Source organism: Patella vulgata, chromosome 4 (assembly GCF_932274485.2).
Source record: "Patella vulgata chromosome 4, xgPatVulg1.2, whole genome shotgun sequence".
In the NCBI taxonomy this organism is placed as follows: domain Eukaryota; kingdom Metazoa; phylum Mollusca; class Gastropoda; family Patellidae; genus Patella; species Patella vulgata.
Genome location: NC_065882.2, coordinates 7,040,588 through 7,060,369, shown reverse-complemented (window position 1 = coordinate 7,060,369; position 19,782 = coordinate 7,040,588). Strand labels below are relative to the sequence as shown.

At 38.5% G+C, this 19,782-nt stretch overlaps 1 protein-coding gene across 1 annotated transcript in view; it reads left to right on the top strand.

The window, feature by feature from the left end:
- Positions 1–790: 790 nt before the first annotated feature.
- LOC126819108 (orexin/Hypocretin receptor type 1) overlaps positions 791–19,782 on the top strand; it is a 40,541-nt gene continuing 21,549 nt past the window's right edge. The window contains exon 1 of the mRNA XM_050546979.2: positions 791–1,421. Coding sequence (XP_050402936.1) covers positions 1,029–1,421 — 393 coding nt within the window. The 5' untranslated portion in view covers positions 791–1,028. The remainder of the gene's footprint in view (positions 1,422–19,782) is intronic.

The following is a 19,782-nucleotide window of genomic DNA, read 5'->3' as shown; positions in this document are numbered from 1 at the left end:
GTAGAGCCGTTGTTCGGGCAAAATTTCCCTCATAGCACACTGTATAGCGTATGAACGTCTTCATTAGCCCAGTATAGGAGCAGAACAGTAGGACGTTAAACCCATTTCATCCATTGACAACTTATATTTCGCGCTTTCTCAGAAACCATGTATTTACCCCCTCCCCCCCTCCCACTTCACCTCTCTCCTCCCTCTGTCGCCTCTAGTCGTTAGCAACAAGGGGTATACAGCAATATTTCGAAATGACTACGATCAGCATTTTTGTTCTATTTTTTTTAAAAAAAGCTTTTAATGTAGTCATCGTGAATGATCTTTACGACAAAGGGCGGGGGGGGGGGCACGCCGGAAAATTTGGATGATCTTTCTCGGCCAATGCAGGGAAAAACGTCACGATAACCTTTATAGATTTTATAACACATATATTGTACATTTATCTTTAACCGTCACCACACGATTAAAAATAATACAACTTGAAAGTGCGCGCCTTTTATTATGAAATAAAAAATGAAACTAGCAGAAATGTTTGATATAAACGATAATGTATATCGATTCGTGAAATTTTCGTGATTGATCAATTTTCATGTTGATTTCGATGTCGCAAAAATAATGACTTGAAGTGACCTTCATGAAGAGTTTGCTAAAACGAAAAACCAAAAAAAAAAATACATTACACATGGCTTTCATTAGACATTAGCGTAGGCTAGCTAATACGAGTTTATGCCATACTAATTTCATAGAGCATTATGCGGCCAATGAGATAAAGGCTTGAAAGGCAGAGCACATAGAAAATCTATCAATAGGCTAATTATAGTAGTCAATCTCTCTTCTTGCTTGCTCTCACTTCATAATGGGGCGTACTTCAGTATCGTTAAGACTAGGTCTATATCGGTCTAAAAGTTTTCTCGGATGACAGATAGTCATAGCCACTGAATCAGACATGTGCAACAAGTAATACCGCTTTCTCCGTTCTCTCTTCTAGATTTGGACAATACATTTACCAGCTAAACGAGACAGAACAATTTTAAATTATGAAGAACTTCACCGATAGCACAACCATGGGAAACTTCAGTGGTGACAATATAACTTGCTGGCCAGGATTATCACACGATCCCCCGGTTTGTGGAAGCAGGGATCAAATGATTGAATATATTCTGGAAAAAATGAAACCCACGGTGGAAGAAAGTGTGTTAATATTTCTGTATGTAGTTGTTTTTTTTGTCGGATTGTTCGGCAACTTCTTGGTTTGTTTTGTGGTGTATCGGAGTAAATCCATGCAGAATGCCACGAATTATTTCATTGTTAATTTAGCTGTTACGGACATGTTAGTGATTTTAATTTGTTTACCGCCGACTGTGGTACAACAGACGTCTAGCCATTGGTATTTTGGGGAGGTCATGTGTCACATCGTCGTCTTTATGCAGGTAAGCTAATTAATTATTTAAAATAAAATATTTACTTTTTAAACTAACAAGTACGCTAAACACTAACATATGGGACTAACATATGGTATATTTTGTTTCCAATAAATCGCTCACCACTTCAAGTTAAACCAGTTCAAAAATTTTAACTAATTAAATTTTATCTAATTAAAAATTTGTGTGACTAAAAAAATTTTTAAAATTAATTATTATTTTTTTAACTAATTAAAAATATTTTTTTTAACTAATTAAAAATATTTTTTTTAACAAATTAAAAATAGTTTTTTTAACTAGTTAAAATAAAGTTAAAGTTTTAACAAGGAAATCTAGCTCTTAATTGTGAGTTCAATAAGATGATTTCCAACTTATGGACTCGTATATGATCAGAGCCGTATGGTTTATGTAAAGGAACGGCATCTGCAATCGTTTCGTGCATAAAAATAGTAAAGATGATTAAATATATTGGATAATTCTCATGTTGGATAAACATGAATATCTTTCATTAATTGTAGACGTATTTGCTGTTATTGTTCTATTGTTCTATTGTAATTTTGACTTTTTAACTTTTCTTAACTAGTTAAACATACATTATGAAAGAGTAAAACGGCTAGTTGCAGGTCTTTCTTTAGGCCTGAAATGTTATATAAATAATTAATTAGAAATTTATTCACAAAATAAGATGATACGGTCTGTCATTGAGTCAACTGGCGTGGTTTCGAATCGCCGGTTGTACGTGACAAGGAGTAAAGTCGCCTGTCCAACCTCGTGGGTTTTCTCCGGGTCCTCCGGTTTGCTCCCACTGCTAAATACCCCTACGCACAAGCGAATTATTGAAACAAAATTAAACCATATGTAAGTCCCGAAATGACCTAGTTTGTGTCGAGTGGACGTTAAACCCCATCTCTCTCTCTCTCTCTGTCTCTCTCTCTCTCTCTCTCTCTGATTGTACATTCAACAGCGAGTGTAGTAAAACTACAAGTAGTAGAAGCTCATCTCATTTAAGTTGTCTTTTGGGAATTTTTTTTTATCCCGCTCTTCATATAAATTATTTTACAAGTCAACCCTCTAGACGTTTAAACAACGTCTAACAATTTATTTTAAATGGATAATCAGCCAAAACTAAAAGGGCAAAACTCAGCAGATCATGACTCGTACTAGTATTACACAACGTTTTTTTTTCTCTGGGTTACATTCCTGATTGTTTTTCAAATTTAAGTGAAGTCTGTATCACTACAGGCCCGGGACTTTACAGTGCAATGGACGCTTACGGCTAGCTCCCAGGTCCATTCACTTAGTTTGATATGTACGTTTTTTTGTGATTTCTGCGTATTGTGTCTTGTGACTCTTGTCCGTAGATTTGTTTGTGTAGTTATGTGTGGTGCAGTCCTCCTTCACTTACGAATAGAGAGTGTATAACCACCAGCAAGAGACGTTGGTCTCATCCAAGATGTGTTGCGGAGATTTTTGTTATTCCTCTCTTCAAATAAAAGATTTTAAAAGTTAACCCTCTAGACGTTTAAAAGTATAACAATTTATTTTAAATGTTCTTTGATTGGCATTTAACATACATTATGCAAGAACTAAATCTGCCTATTGCTAGTCTTTATTTAGGCTTCAGATGTTATAGAAATTATTAATTAGACGTTTATTTACACGACAAGCTTAAAATCAACTCTGTAGACCCACGGGTGGCTTGGATACAGTTTGGATTTAAACAATCGTCCATTTAAAATTAAATCAATAAATGGCGGACCAAACTAACGTTTACCGTTAATTGCTAATGTCACTACTGGAAACTGGCGATGAAAGACCTGCCAAGCGAGGCTACCATAGCATTGAGCATGTTACTTGATAATCGAGAATATGTGGGTGGAGTTATCGTCTGTCAATCAAATGATAGTCAATTCTCATAGACGGTGCAGACACAATTGATGTCTATTTCTAGTCCAAATTTCCAACAGTGACAATTCCGTTCAGAACAAAGTAATTTGACTGAAATTTTCAACATTTTCTTTTTTTATCATCTATTTTTGAATTATTATAGCAAGAATGGCCAAGTCTTTATAAAACAATTATTGGGGTTAATACTAAGCGAAGTTTCGTCGAAATGTCGCTTAGTATTATATCCATAAAATTGTACCCTGCGTTATTGTAAATCGATAGAAAACTAAAGTGGGGGAAAAATTGATAATGGTGTAAAGCGACTGTATAGCCACCAGAAACAGAAGGTATCCGAGGTTTTGTTATATCCCTCTCCATACTAATCAACAGTGAATATTCGTGAGTCCGCTACAATCACTGATAGGGATGGCATCGGCGCGGCTTAATGAGCCACCAATATTAACTTTTTCCTTCTGCAAATTAAATTCTAGAACATATTATTTTAAGCATTGGAAAAATAAATAAAGGTGTTTCAACTATATTTAGGTAAAAAATATTCCCTATTTAGTGTAAATTAGTATGTAAAATGAGTAAAAGGCACCATTCTGTCCGGACCTGTAAACAATGCACGCGCATTAAGCTAATGACTTACGCCGCGTGATGTGACGTCACATGCTAAAAACAGTCATCTTTGACAGAGCTATTAGTCTTCGCAATACATCTGTGAAACGGATTGATCCCTCCCTTTAAAATAAAAATATTTTAAAAGTCAAATCTCTAGATGTTCAAAGGTCTAAACAGTTATTTTGAATAGATAATATTCTGTAACTCTTTTACGCGGCTGTAGAATTCACAAGGGCATAACTATCTGTACCAGATCGTGGGCCGTTCTGAAGATCCTAATGGCACTAACTGTCGGTAATGATAAGATAGTAACATACAGGGGGGGGGGGGGGGGGGTCAGAGAGTGTGATGGATCCGGGTATCTATATTAAGAGGGCTATCAATTAAAATCAAAGTTTTTAACTTCGTTGTCGAAACTGCCACACAGACCCACAATCTGTTGTGAATGTAAATCCGTGTTTTAATAAGAAAAACAATTCAAGTTTTCTTTGTAACCTAGTGATGAGCAAATTAGCCACACTAGCGAGAGAGAGAGAGAGATGGGGTTTAACGTCCACTCGACACAAATTGGGTCATTGCGGGACTAACATATAGTTCAATTTTATTTCAATAATTCGCTTGCGCGTAGGGGTCTTTAGCAGTGGGAGGAAACCGGAGGACCCGGAGAAAACCCACGAGCTTGGACGGGCGACCCTACTCCGTGTCACGTACAACCGGGGGAACACGCCAGTTGACTCAATGGCAGACCTTATGATTCAACACCCACGCGCTAACTATTCGGCCATCCACCCCCCCCACCCCCCCCCCCCCCCCCTAGCCACACTAACCTACACGTGTGTAATGTTTAAAATCGGTATTGGCATATGTTTATGTCGATCATATGGTGTGACTTCGCGTGCGATAGATTTAGATTTTTACACTACATGAAGATCTGACAAGTTATAGCGATAGGTCACGTCAGGGGTCAAAAGAGTGACTTATGACCCTATGACGTCAGACATTTGATTAACCAATCATCATTGATGTTAGTAGTGGATTACCCCAGTTCCGTGAAAAACACGCCTAAAGCTCGCTGTAACAGACCGTTTCATTGGCTTATCCCTGACACCATTCAGAACTCGAGTTAAATAACAACTCTTCCAGACCCAATATGTAGTAAAGACAAGTAAAACGAAATTTTGAACTATAAAAACGAAACGAAATAGGATCTGTGTTTCAATCAAATTGTGTAGATGCAAAATCACTCAATCAGAGAATTAAGGTTACAACTTGTTCAGTTCAAGATACCCCATTCAAAACTTCTTTGAGTGGCTTTTAACAGTGAAACACTAAAACAATTTAAGGAATTTTAATTACTATGTTTATTAACATGTCGTTTTTATCAAAGAAATTTATATTCGAGTTGCCAATATTCGCCTTACTTGATAGAGTACCACCAGCTGTCAAATAAAATTAATTTTTCGAAATCCGGCTATATCGATGTTTCTGATCCTTATTTGGGTAGGGTGGGGTGATGGGGTATTTAAAGTAGTTAAGTCTCTAACTCAGTCTCATCCAAAATCTTCGACAATGAAAACACTAAGTATTTGTCAATTTAAATCAACATTGCTGTTGTGATCTTACCGGGAAAAGACGGGCTTCTGATATCCAATATTTAAGACAAAATAAACGTGTTAGCTTTGGTACACGAATTGTGCACCATAATGCGTTTCAGCGCCATTTGTAACAAGACACTCAAAGAACGAGGCTAGACATATTCCACAAGTCATGTCAAACGGTGACGCTAGAGAATGCCATTCGATTGAGAATCCTGGCGTATTTCGCTGGACATAACGGATTGAAATTTGTTGCGACCCATTTGTGTCAATTTCTAGGTCCCAAATATTAGCGATCAAAGTCATTTAATCCATTGCTTAATGTCGCCTGTCCAACCTCGTGGGTTTTCTCCGGGTCCTCCGGTTTCCTCCCACTGCTAAAGACCCCTACACGCAAGCGATTTATTGAAATAAAATTAAACCATATGTTAGTCCCGAAATGACCTAGTTTGTGTCGAGTGGACGTTAAACCCCATGTCTCTCTCTCTCTCTCTCTCTCTCCTCTCTCTCTCTCTCTCTCTCTCTCTCTCTCTCCATTGCTTAATTATGTTCATTACGGTGTTTACAAAGATATAGTAAAAATTTTAAAAAAAATCTGCATTCGGCATAATCTGCAGATGATATTAACGGCGAGTCGCGGTGGCTAAGTGAGTAAGAGGCATGTTCGCTAGCCTGGAGGTCGCGGGTTCGCTAGCCTGGAGGTCGCGGGTTCGCTAGCCTGGAGGTCGCATTGGCCGAGAAAGTTCATCGGGATTTTCGGCGTGGTTTCCCCTTGTCAGTGATGCATGACAGATGACGAGAACAGTCGTCTAGTCGTTCAGATGGGACGGAAAACCGAGGTTCCGTGTATACATTGGCGTGCACGTTAAATATCCCTTGCCAGTTGGAATTTGATATAAGAGTAGGCCATATCACACTATGTGGCGTATGCCCGTCTTCATTAGCCAAGTCGGAGCAGAACAGTAGGACATTAAACCCTATTTCATTTGATATAACGGTACATGACCAGAACAAGCAAGCGTCATCTGTAATATTTGAATCCAGACCTAGAGCTATTATCTACGGTAGATAGTTTCATTTTGTTTCTTAAACATACATTATGCAAGAGCAAAATCTGATTATTGCAAGTCTTGATTTAGGCTTCAGATGTTATAGAAATTATAAATTAGATCTTTATTTAAACAACAAGCCCAAAATCAACTCTGTAGACCCACGGATGGTTCGGCTACAGCTCGGATTTAAATAGGATTTCACTTATTGATAAATTCAAATATGGCGCACCCTGATGAGAATACGTCAGTTAGATCGAGGTTAAATGATAGAGTGTACTTAGCGAGGCCGTTGTAGAGCGTTTCCGCATGACATTGAAAACTTTACTTGATAATCAAGATATGTAGGTGGAGTTCACGCCTGTCAATCAAACGTTCGGCCAAGGTGAAGGCACATTTCACTACCATTTCTAGTCAAATATTACAACGATAATAACTATGTTCAGAATAAAGTAATTTGACTAAAATTTTCAATATATTCTTCTTTCATCATCTACTTTTGAACTGTTATAGCAAGAATGGCCAACTCTCTATAAAAAAAAATCTCCCATAATGTACATGTATCTTTAATTAAATATCAAATAATCAATCTGATAAAGATTCAGCTGTAAAAAATTAAATAATGTCTTTGAAATGCAAATGATAACGACCGGCGTTAAGTCATTATAGAGCGGGAGCCCAGGGGGTTAACTTAGCTGAATAGTGTACCAATTTTCTCCTATATGGTATCAATGCATGTATATCTGGTATCATCAGAATGTAAGTCTGCCGGGTTTCTGGTGGTGGTACGCGAGCGAATTATTGAAATAAAATTGAACCATGTGTTAGTCCCAAAATGACCTAGTTTGTGTCGAGAGGACGTTAATCCCCATTTCTCTTACTCTCTCTCTCTCATAATCGCAGAAATCTGTTTAAAATTTACGACGGTTCATACGGTAGATGGTACTATAATAGATCATCTGAATAGAACAAAGGCATACTTTCAGATTGTACGTCGGATTACGAAACCCCGTGTAAGAGAAGACGCGGACAAAAGCATAAACGAGATTTACCAGATTTTTCCTGTAATTTTATCTTTTTTTCAACTGAAATATACTGCTATGACTTAAAGGGGCATTAGATAAAGAGCTGGCAGTTCTCACTATAATGGTTAAAAACTATATAATGTAAAGGGAATATGCTGAAAATGTCAGTCAAATTGATCCACTCTGAACCGAGATATTAGCGTTTGAATTTTAAGCCTAGCCTCGATCATCATTACTAAAGTCGGTACCATACAAAACATGGTCTCGATTATCCATTGTTCGATTTAATCATCAATGAGCGTTGAGCAGCAGTTTGGATTCAAATCCAGTGATTATTCGAGGCATAAGATGGCATCGAGAGTTGATTAAGGTCTTTTCGTGTTAATAAATGTCTAATTAATAATTTATATAACATTTCAGGCCTTAAGAAAGGCATTCTAGTCGTTCGGATGGGACGAAAAACCGAGGTCCCGTGTACACATTGGCGTGCACGTAAAAGATCCCTTGGCAGTTGGAATTCGATATAAGAGTAGGCCGTAGTGCCGCTGTCCGGGCAAAATTTCCCTCATAGCACACTGTATGGCGTATGCCCGTCTTCATTAGCCCTGGTTAGGAGCAGAACAGTAGGACGTTAAACTCCATTTCATTTCATTTCATTTCAAGAAAGGCATTCAATAGGAAGATTTAACTCTTGTATAATATATGCTTAACAGAAATTGTGTATTAAAAATAAACAGAATAGAAATTACAGGAAAGAAAACTAGTAAATCTACTGCCAGAATGTTTACATAATTAGTTAGTACATTTGTACAGTGTAAAGTGCTCAATACTTGGCGTGTCAGGAGAGAGAGAGAGAGAGAGAGAGAGAGAGAGAGAGGGTAACGTCAACTCGGCACAAACTAGGCCATTTCGGGACCACATTATAGTATGGTTCAATTTTATTTCAATAAATCCGGAGAAAACCCTACTCCTTGTCACGTACAACAACCGGGGAACCGCAAACACGCCAGATGACCCAATGACAGACCTTATGACACAGCGTACACACGCTAACTATTCGGTCATCCAGTCCCCATGTGTCAGAATAGAGAGAGAGAGAGAAAGAGAGAGAGAGAGAGAGAGAGAGAGCGAGAAATGGGGTTAACGTCCACTCGACACAAACCAGGTCATTTCGGCACTAACACATGGTTTAATTTTATTTCAATAATTCGCTTGTGCGTAGGGGTCTTTACCAGTGGGAGGAAACCGGAGGACCCGGAGAAAACCCACGAGGCTGGACAGGCGACCCTACTCCTTGTCACGTACAACTGGGGAATCGAAACCACGCCAGTTGACTCAATGACAGACCTTATGATACAGCGTACACACGCTAACCATTCGGCCATCCACCCCCCCTGTCAGAATAGAAGAGCCGTATATTATTTGTACGCATAAATGCTGTCTCGACAGATCAACTACTAAAAAAAAAATTTTTTTATTATTAAATATGTGGAAGAACATCCCACTAAACCCACTCCATGGCCTAAGGCCGTAAATGAAAAAAAATGCAAGATCATATTCTACGTAAACAGGAAGAAGCTTCGGCTCTCCTACGTCTTGTCTGCGATATTACTTTTAGTGGAAGCAGACGTTAAAGACCCGACTCCAGCACCGTGTCAGAATACAAATGCCCCGGGGATTTAATTACTTCTGGAGTCGTATTACTGTAACGTTGATATCGTTAACTAAGTAACAAATAACTGTTATAAATGAAAATATGACACTAATAGATCAAAGTCATCAGTTTATATACATAATGTGTATTAGTTAGTTAAAATCGGGCAGTAGTTATTAAGTAGGTGTTTTGTCACTAAGGTGTTAAAACTGTGACTATTGAATGATATACACCACTATTGTCCAGGTTTGTGTATTCAATAGTGATGGGTGTTATAAATAGTCACCCTTTTACACCAGTAGTGACATCTTTTACAGCCTGTTACACAGCTGCTAATTAATGACAACTGTATAATTTCTACCCACTTTCTATACATACTAAACATTAGTTTAGAATACTGATCACTTATATGATTTAATGACAAAATTTGTCATTACTAAAAGGCCTAGCTTCATTAGTCAACTGTGGGAGGAAACCGGAGTACTGGGAGAAAACCCACGAGGTTGGACAGGCCACCTTACTTCTTGTTTCGTACAACTGAGGAATCGAAACCACGCCAGTTGACTCAATGACAGACCATATGATACAGGCGCACGTGCTAACCATTCGGCCATCCAATCGGCCCCAGCTTACCACAGATATATATATCTTTATATTCATACGCCCACATTTCCGGTGTCCGTATACATGGTCTGTTAAACAACTTAGGGCGAGGAGTTTTGATAACATAGTTTCATGGTGCAATAGATTAATCATTTGGGGGACTCACATTAGCTAACAGTATTTCGTTCCACATGATTGTAATGAAGAATTCTTTTAAAAAATCAATGTCGCGTTTTCGCCATAATCTGAGCATGAATCGATCAATTTCCTTAAAACTTACACAGACGTGTCGCAGAATAATTGAAATTTATATCCTATTTCGCTGAGCATAAACCGGTTACATTCCTAAATACTTACACAAGCGGGTCGTAGAATAATTGAAATCAAATTAAACGGAGTTTTAAATCCTATTTCTTTGGGCTGAGGAAGACGTGCATTCTCCATGAAGTGTGATATGAGGAAAATTGTGCTCGTGAAGCGTTTTTTTTTTGGGGGGGAGGGGGTCCATCTACAATGCACATAATTTCAACTATCAGATGTACGTTTTACGTGCACGCCAACGTGTACACGAGACCTAGGGTATTTCGTACCATCCGAATGACTAGACGTTTTTCTTGAAAAGCGGGAATCGAACCTAGGACCATCATGACAGTGTGTAAATACCTCACTCATTGGGCCAGAGCCCCCCCCCCCCCCCCCTTAGTCAAATAAGTGCTATGTCTACTAAAATGGCGCGCGATCTTACTAGATGTTCCTAAAAAACCTAACTCTTTTTATTAGTTTCAAGGAGTAGGGTCGCCTGTCCAACCTCGTGGGTTTTCTCCGGGTCCTCCGGTTTCCTCCCACTGCAAAAAACCCCTACGCGCAAGCGAATTATTGAAATAAAATGAAACCATATGTTATTCCCGAAATGACCTAGTTTGTGTCGAGTGGACGTTAAACCATATCTGTATGGCGTATGCCCGTCTTCATTAGCCCAGTTTAAGAGCAGAACAGTAGGACGTTAAACCCCATTTCATTTCATTTTATATTGTATTCTATCGTGTTTTACGGATATTATATGGACTAAATTGGGCTAAAACCGTTTGGGTAATAACATCGTTTAAAACTTCCAGTTTTATGCTTGTAATACTGAAAACCATCATTGTCTTATCCCACAGGAGCAACTATAATAATTCATCTCTGTAGCACTATGGCCCTTGAGACAATTTTGGCTCTTTATAAAATTGTCTCTTCAATTTGGTCTATAAAGTCAAATCATAAGTACTAAATAAACGTGGTTATAGGTGTTCGTAAAAAACAGTGATGTTTTAGTTAAATTATAATCATTGTCAAAATAGTCATCAAATTCTAGCTGTTTATTGACCTATGGTTGGTTGACCAAAAATAGGTAATGTTGCCCGTCTTGTTTGTGGGAAATATAGAGTTTTATTCCTTATATGGTGTGGAAATTCACGTCAAGGTTATTGAAGACCTGGGAAAGTAGGGGGTATAAATTAGGGTGTAGAAGAGAGCTAGATAAGAGCTCACCCAGAAATTCTTACCAGTCATTATATATTTGAGAACGAGGAACCTGCAAAGTTATTTCCAGTTTACTAATAAAGCTGTGAAATCATTGTTGCTGTAGTATTATTTACGATCACAAGGAACACAACAAATAAAGAAGTCCGGTAGTACTACATCTCTACAGTGCTTTATCTTTATAAGCGTTGGCGTTGTGACGAAACAAAATATCATTGACGTGAACATAAAAGATTAAAATAACGTTTGACAGTAAATTTCAGACATGGTGGGTGTAAAGGGCGCTGTCCGAGTAAATGTCTCTCCTTTATCATTGTACACGTGACCATATCAGACAATGACTATATTATGTTTGTTCCAAAATGAAAGATGGAAATATTATGTTAACGAGACATTAGACTTCATTTTATTCCCGTTTATAACTTGTAATGTATTTAGGTATTAAAATCAGTGACATACCCAGTAGTTTCATATTTTAACACGCATAAATCACCGATATTATAGACTGAAGTATTTCTATGCCATAATCCATTGAGATACAGTAGTTTCGTATTTATACTATTGAGAGACAGTAGTTTCGTATTTAAACCACTGGAATATCCAGTATTTTCGTTCGTATACCATTGGGATACCCAATAATTTCGTACTTGAACAGCTGGGATAACCAGTAGTTTCGTATCTATATTATTGTACCCAATAGTTTCGTATCTATACCCCTTCGATACCCAATAGTTTCGTATTTAAACCGATGGGATACCCAGTAGTTTCGTATCTATACCGTTTGGATACCCAGTAGCTTCGTATTTATACCGCTTGGATACCCAGTAGTTTCGGATTTAAACGGATGGGATACCCAGTAGTTTCGTATCTATATCATTGGGATACCCAGTAGCTTCGTATTTGAACCGATGGTATACCCAGTAGTTTCGTATTTAAGTTTCGTATCTAAATCATTGCGCTACCCAGTTGTTTCGGTATATTTGCAGTACCGATGGACAGGGGTGACGATATCCTCGTCATCCTCGTCACCCTCTTCCTGATCACCATCATCATTACACTTTTAGTATTATGTGGACGTATAAAAACTCTTACATTAAAGCAATCTGATAAAAAAACACAGATCCTATTTCGTTTCGTTTTTTAAAGGTTAAACATTTCGTTTTACTTGTCTTTACTACACCAGGATCTGGAAGAGTTGTTATATTGCCGGCGTAAGGGATAAAGCAACAAAACAGTCTGTTACGGCGATTTCATGGTGTGCGATGCACGGAACTGTGGGTAAACCCTTAGTAACGCCAACGCTGATTGTTAATCAATGTCTGAGGTCAGAGGGTCAAAAGCCGCTCGTACGACCCTTGACACGACCTGGTCAGATCTTCATATAGTGTAGGCCATCGAAAGTATAAAAAAACGAAACGAAATATAGATCTGTATTGTAATCAGATCGACATTAAAGATACATGCTGTAAGATTTAGATAAAGAGCTGACCATTCTTGCTACAATATCTCAAGAAAAGATGATGTAAAATAAAAATTTCAGTCAAACTACTTCATTCTGAGCCAAGTTTTCACTGTTTGTAGTTTTGACAAGATGTGTGCATTGCGGTAACCAGGGCACTGGTTTATTCGAAACTTAGCCTCGCTTTCCCATTTTTAAATTAAATTTTTAAATGGCGAACCGTTCTAATCTAGTTAAAATCTCGAGTATCTGATGCATGCCATCGAGAGCTGAATATGGTCTTATTTTTGTTAATAAATGTCTAATTAATAGTTTTTATATAACATTTCAGGCCTAAAGAAAGACCTGCAATAGGCAGATTTAGCTCTTGCATAATGTATGTTTAAATAACAATGACATCCTTATTAATATGACGTCATAATGTATAGTTATGATTGCGCTCACTCAATCCATATTGCGTGATCTAAGCTCGTGGAAGATAATCGCTAATCCTGATAATACGTCACAAACAAATGAGTTTCTGAGTTTTGATTTGAATACAGCTAATGTTTGCGAACTCTGTATCTCAAATTGGTAAGTTATTCCACAACCAATGAAAAATAAGTCATATTTTAATGTATCCTATAAATTTACTTAATATTAGGAAACAAAATGAAATCAAATCAAATCAAATGGGGTTTAACGTCCTACTGTTCTTCTCCGAACTGGGCTAATGACGACGGGCATACGCCATACAGTGTGCTATGGGGGGAAATTTTGCCCGGACAGCGGCACGACGGCCTTCTCTTATATCGAATTCCATCCTTCCTGCACCACTGACAAGGGGGAACCACGCAGGAAAATCAGGATGAACTTTCTCGGTCAATGCAGGGATCGAACAACCGACCTCGAGACTAGCGAGTCAGCGTCTTACCCACAGTGATCCCCACTTATTATTAGGAACTTTTCGTTATTTATTACTCTTTATGTAAATAATATTTCATGAAAAAAAAAACAGTATATATAATGTATGAATTTATGTCAATTCTTTTTAGACGATATCTACTCGCGCAGATGTACCCTATAAAATTATTTATTTTTTAGAGATGAAAAAAAAATGTTTCTTTAAGAACATTCTTAGGAACTTTTCGTTATTATTACTCATAATGCAAATGTATTACATGAACAATAAAAAAAACCCCTCAAAATAAAAAAACTGTATGTAATTCCATTCACTGTACGAAAATATAATATATGAATTATGCCTTCAATTTTTTAAGTTGCGATAAATCTACTCGCGTGGTAGATATTTATGGCACGCTTTGCGTTATACAAAAATTCATTTGTTTTTGAAGTGTTTTCTTTTCAGTTACAATAAATATAGCACAAGAAAACTTTTAATAATATTATTTTATCAGTCTTCTTAATCTTCATGGCGACAAAAAATTATATTTTTCTCAGTATGTTTTTGTATTTTATATTTTTTTATGAGGATTATTTTGTTTTTATTTCTGTCAGGTGTATCAACTTGTATTATCTTTGATAACCCGTGTGTGTGGTTTAAATGCGAAGTAAAGTTGAAATTTGTTTACCGGATTGCACTTGATTTTTAATAACTCTGATTTATTTCGCTACACCGACTCAGAATAATTTTCGACCGATTATTGAAGAAATTCCTGTAAATATCCATGTTAAAGGAGCTAAATCGCTAATATTTGGGACCTGGAAATTGACACAAATGCGTCGCAACATATATAATAATGTAATATGAATGTATATAAACCAATTTACATTCAATCGTTTCTGTTTTACTCTAATTTCTAATGAGTTATGTTCGGCGAAAAACGCCAGAAGTCTCAATCGAATGGTAATCTCTAGCCTCTGGTTATTCCAGTCTACACCGATAGTATTTATTGCGCATGCTCCCCAGATAAGAATATAGCGTCGCCGTTTGACATGACTTGTGGAATATGTCTAGCCTCGTTCTTCGAGTCCCGTGTTACAAATGGCACTGAAACGCATTATGGTACACGATTCGTGTACCAATGTTAAAATGTTTATTTTGTCTTAAATATTGGATTTAAATATTGGATACCAGAAGCCCATCTTTTGCCCGGTAAGATCACAACATCAATGTTGATTTAAATTGATAATAATTGGTGTTTTCAATGTCGAAGACTTTGGATGATATTGAGTTAGAGACTTAGCTCCTTTAAGGAGAAATGAAATGAAATGAAATGAAATGGGGTTTAACGTCTTATTGTTCTGCTCCTAAACTGAGTTAATGAAGACGGGCATACTTCATACAGTGTGCTATGAGGGAAATTTTGCCCGGACAGCGGCGCTACGGTCTACTCTTATATCGAATTCCAACTGCCAAGGGATCTTTTACGTGCACGCCAATGTTTACACGGGACCTCGTTTTTTCGTCCCATCCGAACGACTAGACAGCTGTCATGTCAAGCCCTCCGTCCTGCACCACTGACAAGGGGAAACCAAGCAGGAATCTTTAAGGAGAACACATAAATGTTTCGAATCATAAATATCTTTATCCGGACTAATGTATTATTTAATTGTCTACATATTTTAAATGTTATCCAGTTCTATACTTCCATTCTCAATATTTAGAATAATTGGAAAAACTTAACTGTGATTATGGGTACAACAGCGCATTGAATTTTAATGGTTGCGTGATTGATAGTTGTTCGGCTTCGTTCTTGTTGTCTTGTTAGGAGGACGGAGACTGGTAATTACTTCCCCTGACTTCATGTAGTTCGGCGTCTATTTATAGCAATTCTCTCTTTCACTCCCTTATACCTGACAATTGGTCTGCAATCGAATTAGAGTGTTTGAATTTATCTTTTCTATATTAGGTTATAATGAATATTCATTGGGTTTTAATGAATATTCATGGTTTTGAGACGAACGAAACAGGAAGTAAGCAGGTATTAGGGAAATCACCCGTCACAGCTTATTCCTCTGTCCAGGCATTGAAAAAAACAAACCTTCAATATTTTTAAAGACAATTTGGGCCCTTTTTTCGTCAACGGAATGTTCACAAAATTGTTATAGGCCGTGTAATATCATGGATTTAACGTTGGAAACAATGGACGTGGACTTACTAGTCTTAACTCAAATGTCGTGGGTAGCTATTTTGTGGTCTCTCAACAGATTCTTTCGGCACACCCCAGTAGACTCCAGTACCCTACATCTAGCCTCGGCTGGATCCACGGTGGCTAGGTGCGTAAGGCGCTGGCTCGCTAGCCTGGAGGTCGGGTGTTCGATCCCTGCATTGGCCGAGAAAGTTCATCCCGATTTTCCGACGTGGTTTCTCCTTGTCAGTGATGCAGGACGGAGGGCCTGACAAGGACAGCTGTCTAGTCCTTCGGATGAGACGAATAACTGAGGTCCCGTGTAAACATTGGAATGCACGTAAAAGATCCCTTGGCAGTTGGAATTCGATATACGAGTAGGCGATAATGCCGCTGCCCGGGCAAAATTTCCCTCATAGCACACTGTATGGCGTATGCCCGTCTTCATTAGCCCAGTATAGGAGCAGAACAGTAGGACGTTAAACCCCATTTCATTTCATTTCATTTCATTTCTAGCCTCGGCTGTATGACGAATTCCGCCATTGGAACTACTTTCATGTTACCGGATTACAAATGACGGCGTCCATGAAGAAGCCTGTGAAGAGTGTTTTATCATACAAAGCTTTCAATATCTGAAGCTGTTTTTCTTTCAAGATTTTCCGATTTTCTTTAAAGAAAGGAAAACATTGCAATGAAAACTTTACACACTCTTCGAACGCTGCCATAGTTAGAACTTCTTTCGAAAAGCGGAAAGTTTCCTAATAAGTAAACCGATAGCCACATCGCAATTGTATGGATGTAGGTAGATATCGCTTACCGTCATACAACCGAGGCTAGATGTAGGGTACCGGAACCTTCCGAGGTTTGCCCAGTGTTAACAGACTGTGACGGACAACGGAAACTGGCTCACTAGCGAGTAGGTTACAGACTCCATTCCGATGTTGGTCGAGAAAGTTCAGTTAGATATTTTTAGCGGTATGTCCCCTTATTAGTGGTGCAGGAGGGAGGTCCTTGGAAAATAGACGGAATCGCTGCTGCCGAGGACAAATGTCTCTCATTTCGCACAGATCCTATTTCGTTTCGTTTTTTATATTTCAAAATTTCGTTTTACTTGTCTTTATTACACTAGGATCTGGAAGAATTGTTATTATATTACCGGCGTTTTGGTTGAAGTGAGGGATAAGCCAATGAAACGGCCTGTTACGGCGACTTCTTGGCGTGCCATGCACGGAAATGTGGGTAAACCCCTAGAAACGTCAACGCTGATTGATTTATCCGCTCGTTCGACCCCTGACACGACCTTCAAGTACAACTTGTCAGATCTTCATGTATGGTAAGAAAACGAAACGAAATCATAGATCTATATTTTAATCAGATTTCTTGGTACAGAACAGTAGGACGTTCAACCCCGTTTCATTTTCATTTCATTCCGGTCAAAACGCATTTATTTAACTGGATACACGCGCATTAAATGCCAGTTAAAGTAATCGATGTATTGTAGTCTTGGATACAACAATCAGAGTTAAACTGTCCAATATATCTTGTCGCTGTGCGGCCTGGATAATTGAGTTTGATATTAAGTAACTATGAAAGATCTCTGACGTAACTCTGACAGATGACGTGCATAATTGGCTGGGGTCGACTCGATTGACCAGTAATTGAGAATAATATATTAAGTCGACACTGTGTTATTAGATTAATCTCTATTCATTGGGCAATAATTGACTTAAAGAATACGTGACGGATATTCAAAGTGGGGATTTAATATATCCCAGCTGGACCGGATGTGATAACGCTTGTCCACTGGGCCCATGGCATTAGCATTCTGAAAAGTCAAAAACGTTCGAGAGAGAGAGAGAGAGAGAGAGAGAAAGAGAGAGAAATGGGGTTTAACGTCCACTCGACACAAACTAGGTCATTTCGAGACTAACATATTGTTCAATTTTATTTCAATAATTCGCTTGCGCGTAGCGATCTTTAGCACTGGGAAAAACCGGAGGACCCGGAGAAAACCCACGAGGTTGGACAGGCGACCATACTGCCACGTACAACCGTGAAATCGAAACCACGCCAGTTGACTCAATGACAGACCTTACGATACAGCGCGCACGCGCTAACCATTCGGCCATCCAATCCCTATCTATATATATGAAACTTGGGGGCCACGGAGGCTAAGTCGGTAAGACGCTGGCTCGCTACCTGGAAGGTCGGGTTTTCGATCCCTGCATTGGCCGAAAAAGTTCATACAAATTTTCCGGCGTGGTTCCCCCTTGTCAGTGATGCAGGACGGAGGGCATGACAAGGACAGCTGTCTAGTCATTCGGATGGGACGAAAACCCGAGGTCCCGTTTACACATAGGCGTGCACGTAAAAGATTCCTTGGCAGTTGGAATTCAATATAACAGTAGACCGTAGAGCCGCTGTCTGGGCAAAATTTCCCTCATATCACACTGTATGGTGTATGACCGTCTTCATTAGCCATGTTCGGAGCAGAACTCCAATCTCGTGGGTTTTCTGCGGCCCCCAGCCCTCTCTCTCTCTCCCTCTCTCTCTCTCTCTCTGAGCAGAACAGTAGGAAGTTCGACCCCATTCCATTTCATTTCATTTCATTTTAGACATATGAACCATCTTAATGTGATCTTTTTTTTTAGAAAAAAAATTAAATGCTTTGTTTACGGTATAAACATCACGGAATTTGACCGATTTGTGATGAATGTTCTCTATCTCTTTTAAGAAGTGTTTGGAATTCTCTCGAGGCAACAGTTTTTATCCGATCTGTTTGAAGTTTTTGTGGTGTGCTGAGAAACCAATGAAGTCTGTCATATTTCGACGATTTATATTGAATAATAACATCTCTAAATTTACTCCATTTGATCTTGTCTGGTGATTCCCCCGTCTTATTTTATTATGACTGACCTTGTTATCACCCCCGCCCCCCGCCCAACACAGGAATCGAAAGATGAATCAAATGTCGAGAAAACGATTTAATGATGTGACGTCAGCAGAAATCGTCGTCATTGGCAGTGTGTATTTCTATTGATATTTGGGGGGTGGATGGCCGAATAGTTAGCACGTACGTGTTGTATCATAAGGTCTGTCATTGAGTTAACTGGCGTGGTTTCGAATCCCCGTTTGTACGTGACAAGGAGTAGGGTCGCCTGTCCAACCTCGTGGGTTTTCTCCGGGTTCTCCGGTTTCCTCCCACTGCTAAAGACCCCTACGCGCAAGCGAATCATTGAAATATAAATTAAACCATATGTTAGTCCCGAAGTGACCTAGTTTGTGTCGAGTCGACGTTAAACCCCATCTCTCTCTCCTCTCTCTCTCTCTCTCCTCTCTCTTTCTCTCTCTCTCTCTCTCTCTCTCTCTAACGATCAGTCGACACAAAAAGGGGTGAAACCGGAACACCTGGAGAAAACCCACGAGGTTAGGCAGGTAACCATGAAACATGAGAAACGTGACTCCTAACTGAACATTAATACGCATCACGGAAATTATCGATGGAAAGTTTGAGTTTGAATTCATGCTGAGTTATCAGAACACGAGAACACCTCCACAATCTACGCCAAATAACTAAACAATAATCCGCATCAACGAACATGTCGATTAAACCAGCGAGATAAACAAAAAAAAAACTATTTCAGATTATGATTTGTGGTGGGAAATTGATTATTGATATAAAAAAAAACGATATCTAAAATGGATCTCTGACAACTACGGATACTAGAAAAAATATATAATTATATTAAAGTAGATTTGGGTTAATTGTTTTCCGCTTACATTATACACCGGTCTATTACTTATAATAACAAATGGTGGACATTAAGAAAAGCTGACAGTATTTCCGCTATAAATACTTCAAAACATTAATCAATTTATATC